This window comes from Anser cygnoides, chromosome Z (assembly GCF_040182565.1).
Source record: "Anser cygnoides isolate HZ-2024a breed goose chromosome Z, Taihu_goose_T2T_genome, whole genome shotgun sequence".
NCBI lineage: Eukaryota > Metazoa > Chordata > Aves > Anseriformes > Anatidae > Anser > Anser cygnoides.
Window position 1 is genome coordinate 35,547,687 of NC_089912.1, and position 14,586 is coordinate 35,562,272.

Genomic DNA, 14,586 nt, shown 5'->3' on the forward strand with positions numbered 1-14,586 from the left:
TTTGAACAACAAAAGAGCTTGTGTTAGTGAAGTCTACTCCTAACCTTGTGAGTTACACAGCTTACTCGTACATCATACACAGATGCAGACATGAGATCCAGGAGGCCTCACAATATCAAGACTGTGTTGCAGTTTCAAGGGCTGCCTGTACTGGGTTAACTGAAGCAGCAATATCTGAGCTGGTAAACCCCTAACAGTAATGCTGGCCCTGCATTACTCCTCTGGAGCTGGTAGTCCCATATGGCACCAGGCACAGCTTCCAAGTTTCTCTGCAAGCAGCCTGTTTAGATACAGTTGGTTGTGTTATCTCAGGCTCAGTCCTAGCCCACCAAGGCCCAAGCCAGCTCACCGGGCAGAGTGTAGCACCATGGGCGAGCACGCAGGGCAAGGACAGGTCACATACCAACCTGATCGGCTGGGAAGTGCAACATGGAGGTAATCCCATAGATCTACCGCAGCCAGTTAGTTTCGACAGAGCACTTGCTGAGCACCTCTGTATCCCAGCTGGCAATCTGGAGAGCTTGCCAACATTGATCTGCTCTGCATCCCTTCTCCTCCCCATAAATACATTTCACACTTTATTACCTGAGGTTTTATTATCCAGAGTATGCTCCCTGCCTCCCCAGTCTTCTTGTCTTTCCCTAGCCAGCAATACCTGGTAGCAGAGGGTAGTGTCTGCTGCTTTTACAGAGAAACCACATATCCTGTTCCCACGATTAGAAACAGATCATGCTGAGGCATCATCTTAAATATGCACTACATGCTGAATAGCTCTCAGTATACAAATGATTTTGGAGAAAGGTATGCTTTTGCTTCCTTTTGATATGCCATCTTGCTTTCAGCAGTTTGGCTAGCTTTAAAAAAAGGAGAAAATAGAAATGAAAGAAAGGACAAGTGAACTACATCAAAGAGGTGTAGTTGCTCCCTGTCAAAGACATCATCAAACTTTCACTATCTCTTACAGTACAAGAACAAAAAGACATCTCACAAAGCTAGCTTGTAGCCAAATAAAGAAACAGTCCTTTACACATCAAGTAGAGGAATTGGAGATGCTTACCCTAGGCTGCTCAAAGCATTCACGAATCAATAGCAGTCTGGACAAGTTATGGAAAAGAAATCCACCATGGTTTATTAAATGTAAAGATCCTATTTCTGAACCACAATTGCTGAGAAATCGGAGAGTATTTCTGGAAAGTAAAGTTGTGTACTTGCTCTGCTATAATTAGCATTGGAACAGAGGAATCTTTGATCGGTCTCCACATTTATGTCTTTGTTTTTACGCAGGTATGATTCTCTAACCAGTCCAGCACTCTTACCTGCTCAGGTACAACTCAGAAAAGTTCCCATGCTGGACCAGGCATGAACAGTGACACAGAATCTTTGGAGCTTTTGCACACTAAAAATAGAACATGTCTCTAGAGAGCATATGCAAAAGAAGTCTTACAACTTGGCCAAATTTGAGCACATTTTCAGAGGAAAGAAGCACTATCCTGATAGAAAGCCTATTTAAGAAATTTCAAGCTGCAGTAATACCGAGAAGCAACAGCTTTTTAAAGAAAATGTCACAACTTTTGCACATATCTAAATGCACAGACTAACATTTTTTCAGTAGCTAGTCATTCTTGGAAATAAACAAAGTATTTTGTCTGAAATTTTTAAAGGTAAAATTATAATGTTGTCTGAGTCAGACACACAGTGAAGAAACTTATAGGTAAAATGGTTGAAGTTTGCCAAAAACATTTACAGCTGAAAGTAGGAGATTTTCATGGAAAGCGTCATATGCTTTTAAAAGTTGGCAGCTGAACCACACACGTCTGCACATACACCATCAATGTGCAAGACAAAGCACTATACTGAGCAGAAAGTGCTACTATCCAAAACACTACTTCACTCATATATAGAATATCAAAAATGCATGAAACTTAAAATAATTCTCATTTATAATTGTAAAATGTAGCAGGTTACTATGCTTATCTTTAATTCTCCCTGATACTTAGCAAGTTATGTTTACATACAATTTTATTGTAGGAAAAGCAATCTTCTGCTTTGGGTTTTCTGAGTTAACAAGAAACCCAAACCTAAGAAAAAAATAGTTGAGGGCCATAGCTGAAAGTCAACATCCCAAAAAGTAAAACTAAAGCTAAGTGAATAAATGGAGATGGAGGGGCCAAAACATCTGAAGTTCAGCACTTTATGAGAAATGAAGCAGCTCTCCTGATTTCATGGATTATGTTCTTCATTCTCTGGCAAAAGATGAAAGAGACGAAAGGAACCAAACTGAATGGCTAGGTGAGCAAAATGGGGAAGAAGAGGAAGATCTGTTGTCTGAGCTGACCACCTTCTAGACTGGGAGAACTGCCTGTGCATTCCAAGGCAAAGTCAGGGCATTTAATCTTAACCCTCGCTGAAGCCTGTATTGAACACATTCCATGTCAATACAACTGAGTCTGTCTATCAGGTTGCTGCCATCTACAGGGGACATTTCCATTTCACCCTTCCTTTGTTTCCAACTCTCTCTAGTGCAAGCACAAGTTCACAGAATCACAGAATCGTCTAGATTGGAAGAGACCTCCAAGATCATCTAGTCCAACCTCTGACATAACACTAACAAGTCCTCCACTAAACCATATCACTAAGTTCTAAATCTAAACGTCTCTTAAAGACCTCCAGGGATGGTGACACAACCACTTCCCTGGGCAGCCTATTACAATGCCTAACAACCCTTTCGGTAAAGAAGTTCCTCCTAATATCCAACCTAACCCTCCCCTGGCACAACTTTAGCCCATTCTCCCTCGTCCTGTCATCAGGCACGTGGGAGAATAGACCAACCCCCACCTCGCTACAGCCTCCTTTAAGGTACCTACAGAGAGCTATAAGGTCACCCCTGAGCCTCCTCTTTTCCAGGCTGAACAATCCCAGCTCCCTCAGCCGCTCCTCGTAAGACTTGTTCTCCAGACCCCTCACCAGCTTCGTTGCCCTTCTCTGGACTCGTTCAAGCACCTCGATGTCCTTCTTGTAGCGAGGGGCCCAAAACTGAACACAGTACTCGAGGTGCGGCCTCACCAGAGCTGAGTACAGGGGGACAATCGCTTCCCTAGCCCTCCTGGCCACACTGTTTCTTATACAAGCCAGGATGCTGTTGGCCTTCTTGGCCACCTAAGCACACTGCTGGCTCATATTCAGCCGACTATCAACCAGTACTCCCAGGTCCTTCTCTGCCAGGCAGCTTTCTAACCACTCCTCTCCCAGCCTGTAGCTCTGCTTGGGGTTGTTGCGCCCCAGGTGCAGGACCCGGCACTTGGCCTTGTTGAACTTCATACAGTTGGCCTCAGCCCATCGGTCCAGCCTATCCAGATCCTCCTGCAGAGCCTTCCTACCAGGAAGCAGATCGACATATCCACCTAACTTGGTGCTGTCTGCAGACTTACTGAAAGTGCGCTCGATCCCCTCTTCCAGATCATCGATAAAGATGTTAAAGAGAACTGGCCCTAGTACTGAGCCCTGGGGGACACCACTAATGACCGGCCTCCAACTGGATTTGGCTCCATTCACCACAACTCTTTGGGCCCGGCTATCCAGCCAGTTTTTAACCCAACAAAGCGTATGCCAGTCCAAGCCATGAGCAGCCATTTTCTTGAGGAGAATGCTGTGGGAAACGGTGTCAAAAGCCTTACTGAAGTCAAGGTAGACCACATCCACAGCCTTTCCCTCATCCACCAAGCGCGTCACTTTGTCATAGAAGGAGATCAGGTTCGTCAAGCAGGACCTGCCTTTCATAAACCCATGCTGACTGTAAGCATGTACTGTAACCCCCTGTGGTCCATGGGGACTGTAACCCATGCTTACTGATCAGTAAGTTCCTTACTGATCCCACAGACAAATATTCACTTTCCAGTTTCTGGATGAAAATGGCAAAAGCATGTAACTAAGATCAGAGGTGAGAAAAGCTCTATCACAGAACTACACTCTTCCTCATTTCACGTTGTCCTGGTATAGATGAAGGAATGCTCATCCCATCTCATTTCTTTCTATGGGTTAGGAACAAGGAGAGCAGCTTTCACTGCTTCACTGCAGCTTTAGGATATGCACATCTGGAGGCATTAATTTGTGGTTGTTTCTAAAATGATCTTGTTACTGTACTCTGGCTCCCCAAACCTGAAAATATAGTTTGCTAAGTTCTGCATTTGATGTGCTTCAGCACAATGTCAAAAAACAAACAAACGAACAAACAAATGGAACAGAAAGAAACTAAAAACAAACCAAGAACTTCTCTAAGCTCAGTATTTTATGTATTAACATGTTTATAATATTGCACTGACCGCTCCCCAAAACCACCATTCAGGAAAAAAAATAAAAGGATGAATGTACTTCACCAATAGTGCATTGCTGAATCAGGGCAAAAAGTGTCATATGCAGAATGTAAACAAACTTGAAAATTCTTTCCATGCACCTTCTATTAACAATATTAAATGGCAACTTTAAAAAGAGTAAGTGAGAAAATTATTTGATTTAAAATACAATTTTATATTTTAAAATAAAAAGCGAATGTATGAAAATATTTACCAGGGATTTTTTTTTTTAAACATTTTTTTCTTAAGTGGAGTGAGTGTACATTGTAAATGTCACAGAAACAAAAATTGAAACAGTTCACTGTACATTCCTGGAAATAAACTTCAAAGCACATCTGGTTTACATTTAACTAGTTATGTCACTGGAAACACAATCTAAACCACAGAGCTTGCTGTAAAAATCTCAACTTTCACAGACTCTGAAAGCTTAAACAACTCCCCCACTCCCCGCAACAAATTGATGAAAATTTTCAGTTGAACTACAAATGAAAGCAGTGTATGTTTTGTTGTTTTTTTCACAGTTACTGATGACATTTATACTAATTAAAAATATACTAGTGAGTAATAAGCATCAGAGCATTTTCAGAGCATAATATAAAGCTTCTGGCTACAGCAATCTTCTACAACTAGTGAACCTATAACTCCAAACTGAATTTCTTAGTGTTTCTTTGAAAACAGAATTTGGACAAAAAGAGATGAATTTATTCCTCAAACTGCCAACCCACTCAAAATTAGAAAAAATGTAATACATTTAATAGGTTTTATAGACACTTTTACGCCAAACCACTCCTGAATCTTTTTGTGCCTGATCAGCTAAATCTAAACTTCAGTCTAACTAAAATATTCAAGATGGAGATGACAGATCCTTCATAACCTATGTGTGTGATTTCATGTATATAACACTATTGAAAGAAACTGAAAATCCTTCAGAATGTGCAGCACAGACAATATAAAATTAAAATTATTTTAGGCTGGATTACACTAAAATAACTATGGCCAAAAAAACAAACAAAAAGAAATTATTCTCACAAAACTGGAGTTTTAGTAGTTAATCATTAGTGTTTGTTTTGTTTTGCTTTGCTTTTTAAATGAGAAAGTGAGAAAGTAGGATTTTTTTTTTTACATTTATAAAAAGTTCTATTATTTTATTCCTGCATTCATGCCCATTTATGCACTCATTCCTCCGAGTTCAGTATACATACAGGATTTTGAAATAGAGCCAAAGGATGCACAGGAACTGATACTTTATGAAGGAAATAGATCCTTAGATGAATAGCTAAAAAATGTATTGTGAAAATTTCCACATAAAAAAGAAACAAGAGATTAAATGCATTAATTAACCTCTCTCCAAACTCAGCTAATCAAAAAGCCACCAAACAGAAACATGATCTGCTGTACTTATGTACCTTGAATGATCAACTAGGGAATTCTCCTTTTACAATAGCATTGACTTTAATTTACATAACTACCTGCTCAAGTAAAGCACGTTTGCATTTTCTGCCTACGGTTCAGGCTGGCTCAAGTTGTGAAATGTCTCATTACGTGTATTACGAGACAACTGTCAAAAGCACTACACTGTGCTAGTCTGAATAAATCATATGAGTTCCCTGTTCCTATTTTCAGACATGACCCATAAACGATTAATTTAGGGAATGTCCCTAGCTCCTTTAGATAAAATCCAAAAGTAATTTTCTTTTTTCACATTTCTTATAAAAATGAGCTAAGATGCTATTAAGAAGAGAGAGGTCTGCCATTCAGATTTCTACTAGAACTTTCCTGCAAACTCTATTTTATCTTAACTGTAATATTTTTTGATATTATGGTTTAGCAGACAGTATCAGCTAGCAATGCTATCTAAAGAAGTCACCCACACTCCTCAGTGAACTATTAATTCAAATGAACCAGTGAATTAATTTCCACACCAGAATAACTCTCTCTCACACTCTTCCCCACTTACTTCCCCCAAAATAATAGGGACATAGTGAACTCCCAGATGTCATTCACTACATTGTGATCCCCAAAACGTGTGCTAGCACAAGAGAAGGCACACTGGAATGGTCACAAGGATTTCCGGAAGATAGAAAATCCCTTTGGATCCCTTTTTTCCTATAGATGCTGTGTCTCAATGCAATCATGAATCCACTTTTTTTTTTTTTTTGGTCAATTTGACTCGATTTGATTTTTTTTTGGTTGATTAAGCCTCTCTGTTACTATTTCTATGACCATTACTATTGCTATTGCTGTTAAAATACAAATTTAATTTTACATTTGAAAATCTGGATACACTATTATTTCAATAATTGTACTGGGTTATTTGCATTCTGCTGTCTCATTCATCTATATTTTGGTCAGTGTTACGCTTTGAAGATGATGGTCTTTCCATCTTGTTAATTAACATTTTCTTTTGCGTTACTATTCTGTTTTTTTCTGTGGAGGATATTTGTTAAGAAACATGCAGATGGAAAACACGTGATGAGTGACTGAGATGTTTTTACACATAGAAATGCAACCTGTAGACAGACTGTGAAGACAAAATCTCACCTGAACATTGTGAATAGATACTAAGCATTAAGACAATTTAGCACAGTGTGGTATAAATCAGGGGGGGTATAAGAGGCCTAACCTGAGCAAGTGCTACGAATTTGTAACAGTTAAGGAGAGAAGAAATTCTAACTTTTAAAAGTGGCCTGTGAAACACACATGTACTGAAATATAAAGGAACATGATTCCTTTTGAACAGAAGGGGTGAAGAGGTGAATGATTTGATACTGCCAGAATTTAAACCATTTCATTAGATGTTTTTAGTGTAAACACATGTTCACTTTCCAAACAGTTGGAGACATTAAAAATGCTATTGCCCCCATGCTGCTTGCTTCCACTCCTCTGCTGAAAACTGGCAAAGAGCACATGGGCCTTCCTCACCCACTTCAGAGTAAAGTTAGCCAGTCCAGCATACACTGCGAATGAAATGGTTTAAGTTAACCTGACTGATCTTACACAGCAAGAATAGATTAAAGAGCGCTTCCACTTTCCATTCTGTATGTTTGCTTAGCTGTGTAGCAGTAACTTGTGGCTGACCAGTAATAACAAGCAGCTGAGGATACTAATGCCTTCCACTGCTTCAGATAAATATGGAAGATGATATTGGTTCATACAGTAGATACTCCAAAAGGTATATAGCTTCCCTATCACTCACTCAAACATAAGACTATTTTCCTATAAAAACTTGCTAATCGTAACAATATTGAGATTTATAGATTATGGAACCAAATAAAAAACAATACAAAAAACTAGTAAAATACTCTTGCTCTGAATACTAATTAAAAAAAGAGAGAAAAGTTTCTATTTCAACTCCTCTTTTGCAGAGCCTTGCTTGAAACTGTTTTATAACCAAAAATTCTCATTAAAACTTGCTAGATGTTACCAGAAAGGACAGCCTTCAGGAATCCCAGGTCCCAGAAACCAGGGCGAAAGGCTGGATCAAGGAACGTGTACCCTTGGTAGAAAAGGGTCAGGATGGGGAAAACATAAGCAAACTGGACCATTCATAAGGCCATGGGCTCTGATGGGATGCACCTACAAGAGCTGAGGGAGCTGGCAGATGTCATTGTGAGGACCCTCTCTATAATCTGGTCAGTCATGGCAACTGGGGGAAGGGCCTGAAGACTGGAGGAAAGCAAATGTCACTCCTATGTTCAAGAAGGCCAAGAAGGAGGACCTGGGGAACTACAGACCAGTCAGCCACAACTCGACCCCTGGAAAAGTGATGAAGCAGCTACTCCTGGAAACCATTTCCAGGCACATGAAGGAGAAGAAAATCAGCAGGACTCACAGATTCACCAAGGGGAAGTCATGCTTGACCAAACTGATAAGCTTCTCTAAGGAAAAGACGAGCCTGATGAATGAGGAGGGAACACTGGATATAGTCTACCTGGACTTGAGAAAGGCCTTTGACACTGCCACCATAAGATCCTCACAGAGGAGCTGCTGATGTATGGGCTGAATGGGCAGACGGTGAGGTAGATCAAAAACTGTCTAAATGGTCAAGTCCAGGGGTTGATGATCTATAAAGTAAAGTGTAGTTGGAGGCCAGAAACTTGTTGTGTACCTGAGGGGTGAACGCTGGGTCCAATCCTGTTCAACATCTTCATTAATGATCTGGACGATGGGGTAGAGTGCACCCTCAGTACATTCACAAATGATAAAGCACCACAAAGATGATGAAGGGACTGAAGCACCTCTTCTGTGAGGAGAGGCTGAGAGAGCTGGGACTATACAGCCTAGAGAAGAGAGGCCTCAGGGGAGATCTTATCAACGTGCATAAAACCTACCCAATATGAGCGTGCAAAGAGGAGGGAACCAGGCTCTTTTTGATGGTGCCTTGTGGCAGGACAAGAGGCAATGGGCACCAAATGGAACACAGGAGGTTCCTCCTGCACATCAGGAAACACTGTTTTACTGTGCAGCTGACCAAGCACTGGCACAGGTTGCCAAGAGAACTCGTGAAAGCTCTGTCCTCAGAGGTCTTCAAAAGCTCTCAGGACACCGTCATGGGCAACCTGCTCTGGGTGGCCTTGTCTGAGCGGGGGAGATGGACAAGATCCCTTCCAATCCCAACCATTCTGTGATTCTGTGTTTAGTTTCTGCAGCGTAACATTTTCATTGCTCTAGCATCTGTGTCCGTTAGTAATATAGAAAAGCAATTTTGATTATAAATTATGTACTGAAAAAAAAAAAAAGACGATTTTAGTATCAACCACTAATATACACATCCAGGAACTATTAACATCACATAAAACATCACAAATACCAGAATTTGATATAGAATTAACTATCAACATAGACTGAAGAGAGAAAACGAAGAAGACTGTGTAATCAAAATTGATGTATTTCGCTAAATGATAAACTGTATTTCCCCACTCTGTGATCAAAGGCAAGCATACATTTGACTTTACTTCCACTTCAAAATATCTTGTCTAAAGAAAGGAAAATATTTTCATAGAACAATGAACTGACTACTTTGAACAGAAATTCACTAGCAAGACCCAACACTTTAAAAAACACTGCAGAGAAATTCCAAGAGGAGTGCAATGATTTATGCTGTATCTTAGTTCTTTCTTTTCATCTTGCTTTTGTCATCACTGAATCTTTTTTGATCATTTAGCTTCAAGGTTATATAATAAGCAATAAAATCACACTTGCAGATTTCTCACCTTCACATGTGTCAGTCTCGGTGCTGAACACATAACCCTTTGGACAAGTGCAGCTATAACTTCCAGGGGTGTTTCGACAGAGCCCGTTATCACACAGCAGACCATTCACTGAACATTCATCAATGTCTGTAACAAGACGAGTTAATACCAATAAGAGCAAATGTCACGAGACACCTTTGTCTCCCCAGCTAGTTCCTCTTGCTTTCTGCAGCAGCAATTAGGTTGCCAGATGTGCAGTTATTTACAATGACTAAGAAAAAATCCCAATTCTTGTTTTCAAAAATCTAATTCTTATTTCTAAAAACTCTATTTTCTGTTTAGTTTTTCAGTATCAGGCTTTATAAACAGTTCATAGTTAGTCTTTCATTGATAATTACATTTTCCTGGAATGACCTTGGGAGCTTTGTCAACTGTATGACTATTACCACTACAACTTTATTAAGGTCTATTTGGTTTGAAAACAGCTTTTTTTTTTTTTTTTTTTAATGTATGTAGATAAGGATGTGATAGATTACTATTTTAAATCCTCTTTTATGGGCAACAAAACCTGAATTTGTTATCCACTAAATTAATATATGTGTTAAAATCTAAATTTTACAGATGTATGGTAGACATCTTAAGAATGCGTATACACACCACTTTTGGAAAAAAAAAGGAACAAGACACCAAGCATACAGAACAAGAAAAACTCATCAATTAACATCATTGCCTGAACTTCTTCTAGACTAACTAAATATTGCTAACACAAAACAATCAAACATCTTCATTTTCATATTATTTTTAAAAAGAAAAGGTAAAAAAATCATAATTTAAATTACTTTCCTATAATCCCCACCACATGCCACAATCTTAAGTTTATAGAAAGATAAACCTGATGCTTTATCCTGCTTCAGGGTGTCTCCTGAATTTTCACTGCTTCATTTCCCAAACTTAAAGCTGTAGCTGAAATTGTTCCCTTCAATCAACTATCTTTTTTAGAGAGTTTAAGTTATAAATAAAGAGAAATAATAAGAAAGCAGTATAATTACAATCTAAAGGCTACTGCTTTGACAAGTACATCAGATTTTTGAACATATGCTTATAAATTCTGTTAAGATTCAGACAATAAAGTCTTAATTTCCCCAGATGATAAATCTGAAATTTAAGTTTTGTAGCCACAAAGAAGCTCCTCAGCTACCTGGTCCTTAATCTAACCTCATCTAATTTTAACTACATAAAGAAGGATGGATTTGGAATTTGACGCTTTCAAGAGCAATAGACTTCAGTTTTGAGCTTGTTGTCATATAATCTTCTAACCCAAATTAGCAGTGTGATAAATATGTTATTTCCTTAGAGTGTCGCTGTTAAACTACAGATTTGGGCAGTCACCTGTTGTGACACGCACTGTGAAACAAAGAACAATATAGCTCATGCACCAAAAAACACTTGATGCTGACAGAAGTGCTAACTGCATTCTGTCTGATGAGGATTTTTATTTCTTGACAACTCTTAATCTGTATCAGTTAAAACTTTTCCGCTCTTTATTTGAGTGTTCACAATTAAATTGCTTTGTGCAAAAACTCTTTAACTAAGAATAAAAGCATCCTCACAGTGAATACACTGCATTTTAATTTATGTAATTAAACAAACAGATATCTATGCCAGCAGTTACATAATTGCATGTGTAACTAGACAAGTGATACTCCTTGCCATGAAATCAATTTGGAAAAGAATATTATGTGAAGTATTTCAAAACCAACCAACCAAACAAACAAACGAACAAAAACCTGTCAGTTTTTTTTTTTTAGGATTGCATTTCCTGCCAAAAGGTCATATTTAGGGCCTTTAGAAAGTAACGAGCTGCAAAATTTCTTAATTCAAGCAGATGAAAAGAAACACATTTACCATTTTATGTTTGCTTTGCATCAAAAGGTAGGAATGTTCGGTTTTAAAATTATATCACACTTAATAGTCCAGGTTTTCCCTACCAAAAATGTTGTGTTTTGTTGATCATACATGACCATGAATAATAAAATTAACTAGACAGAATGTGAAATGTATAATGTAGGTATCTTCTGTTGGGTATTGCCAAACACTTCCAGAAAATCTATATAGAAATTGCAATGACAGCCTGGTATAAATCTAAGCCAAACTAAAAGTGACTAAATCTAAAAGTTTCTTAATTGAATCACTCCTGTGATTCTGGTGGTGACTGAAAAGAAATATTTTGAAAAACAAAAGACTATCTGTTACGCTTCAGCCCACTGTTCAGGCAGGACTTCGGAAATCGTAAGTGTGGATCACAGCTTTCTTCTAAAAGCCAAGGCATTTCAGCAATGCATTCTGCTGTACTTGTGTAACTCAGGGACATCAAAAATTCCTCCATACTGCAAAAATTGTATACATAGGCCATCAGGTATCATTCATTATGGTAATGATAGCCATCTGTTACATTTTATTAGGCAAAATTATGACCTTCAGCAATTGTCATTTTATCATCCAGCCTTGAAAATGACATATTTTAGATTCTCTTGTACAATAAAATATAACACAAACTGATCCATACTTTTGAGAAAAATAACTCCTAATCTACAACAGTATCTCCTGCCTACACATCCCAGACAAATACCATTAAAAAAAAAGCAACGCCAAGTAACAGAAAAAGATACCAGTAAAAATATTGGCTATGCAGTTGCTGAGAAAAATGGACTCAACAGAGATTTTTAGTGTTTTCATTGTAGTTGTAAAAAGTAGATGTCTTCCTTGTAATCTAAGTTCTAACAATTCAAATTATCATCAATGTAGTTATTAATTATTCAACAGTGATAAATAAATAGAGCAACTTACCCACGCAGTTCCTTCCAGAAGGATCAGGCTCATAGCCACTGTTACAGTTACAACGATAGCTGCCACGTAAGTTTTCACAAATTCCATTGGAGCAAATGTCAGGATCCAATGCACACTCATTAATATCTGTATTAACATAAGACAGAAAACAACCAGACACTGAAACATATGAAAAACCTGAGCTATAGACATGAACATCAAATTGGAGGTAGCATCTGACTTGGTGGAGGTTGGGGCTGTCATTCAAAGCAAGGATATAGCAAGGATGCAGCCAGAAGGCTGAACAAAGTGATTAGTCCTCTTTATTTGACACTAGTGAGGCCAAACATGGGATACTGCGTTCAGTTTGAGGCCACCCAGTCCAATAAAGACATACCAAGGGACTGGAGAGTATCTAGGAAATGGTTGCAAAGACTATTAGAAGGGTGGAGTACATGATGCGTGAAAGTGGCGGAGGGAAATGGGTTTGTTTGGCCAGCAAGAGGGAAGGTGACAGGGAGATATGATAGCAGTTCTCTGATAATTAATAGATGGTTCCAGAGGAGATGGAGCAAGATTCTTCTCTGAGTTACAGAATAAAAAGGCAAGAGACAACACTCTTAGGAATTACAATTGGGGAAATTTTAATTGAACTCTAGGGAAAAATTTCTTCCCCATGAGAGTTGTTAAGCATTAGAGCAAGCTGCCCGAAGAGGCTGTGGGAACTCCATCCTTGGAAATCTGCCAAACACAACTGGGCAAGTCCTTGAGAAACCTGATTCAACTTTGAAGTTAGCCCTGCTCTGAGCAGAAGGTTAGATTGGATGACCTCCAGACATCCTTTCCAACCTAAATCAATAGAATGACTATGTGTTTGTAAGAATACCTTGATGCAAAATATCTAGCCTGTGCACTTAGTGTCTGTGGTTTAAGGATCCAGGTAAGAAGTTATAATTTATTAGGTGATACAAATACCTTTCCTAATACAGGACTAGTGCATATGTCAATACCACAGCATATTCAGTCTTACAGAAATTATAGTATTCATTGGAAATTTAAAATTTCTCTTGGATGGACAGAATAGGATGATGAATGAGATATATTCCCTAAATTTACAGTCCCATATAGAATTTCTGCTGTAGTTGGAAAATTCCAGAATATTCATATGAACTATAAGAACAGGAACAGACTATTTTTAATATTTTTTGCCTCTGCGGAAAAGAGTTTTTTCAATATTAAGTTATTTCTTCCCATACGGTAAGCCCATTACTTTAAATAGTTCCCTTTCCAAACACTGGAAAGAACAGTAGGGGTGCTGGCCTAGCTGTGACTTCATAAAAAGCTTGTTTTATACTTGCACTGTTCAACTTTTTATAAAGGTCATTCCCTCTTCAACCACAGTGTAGTTTAGATCAGGATATTCTCTGATATTTACCTATACTCAGAAATATTTTTTGAAAAAATTTGCTATTAAATTTGCTGGATTATTATTGCTAATATATTTGCTGGATTAAACTGAAAGCTATGAGACATCTGAAATTTTCATAACAAAATATGAATTACTGTAATATTTCAGCTGCACATTTTCTTTTAAGCATAAAGTTTTGTGTAGTTTATTGGGCTTGTTTGTATCTTGTGGGAAAAAAAAAAAAAAAGAAAACACAAAATCTCATGACTCTGTCTCTCCTTATCAAGTTAATAACAGTATTATAGAATATCCTGAGTTGGAAGTGACCCACAGGGATGATCATCTCCAACTCCTCAAAGTAAATGCTTTGAGATGATCTAAATCCTCCTTTTTCTTTTTATATTGAACACAATAGCATGAGTTCTGTTCTCACCGTTGTCTGTATTCCTCTCATACAAAGAAATGAAGGTTTTGGGCTTCTTAATCACAAGCTAAGTATAAGGAGTAGGTATGTGGTGATGGATTGCAGTTTAATTAACAAGCTATGAATCAACTGAAGGTAAAATTTATATGCCAAGACCTTTACTGATAAAATGTATTCTCACTCACTCTTGATAATGAGAAAGAACAAGGAAAAGAATACAATTTTATCAGTGATTGGTTGCAGGATCAGTATTTCTCTCCTTTATGAAACAGAGCTGGCAAACATGCTCCCTTGACATAAATGGTGGTAGGAGCAGCAGCAAGAAAATTTCCTGTAAGGTTGCTATGCAAGACATACAGAAAATGCTACAGTTTTCTTTAGAAACAT

The 14,586-nt window shown here is 38.2% G+C and overlaps 1 protein-coding gene across 2 annotated transcripts in view; it reads right to left on the minus strand.

Annotated features, from left to right (window-relative positions):
• Positions 1-14,586, minus strand: part of FBN2 (fibrillin 2) — a 189,890-nt gene that overhangs the window by 77,871 nt on the left and 97,433 nt on the right. For both annotated transcript variants that reach the window (XM_066989051.1, XM_066989050.1), the window contains 2 exons: positions 12,389-12,514; positions 9,563-9,688 (listed from right to left, as the gene is read on the minus strand). In XM_066989051.1, the coding sequence (XP_066845152.1) occupies positions 9,563-9,688; positions 12,389-12,514 (252 nt within the window). The remainder of the gene's footprint in view (positions 1-9,562; positions 9,689-12,388; positions 12,515-14,586) is intronic.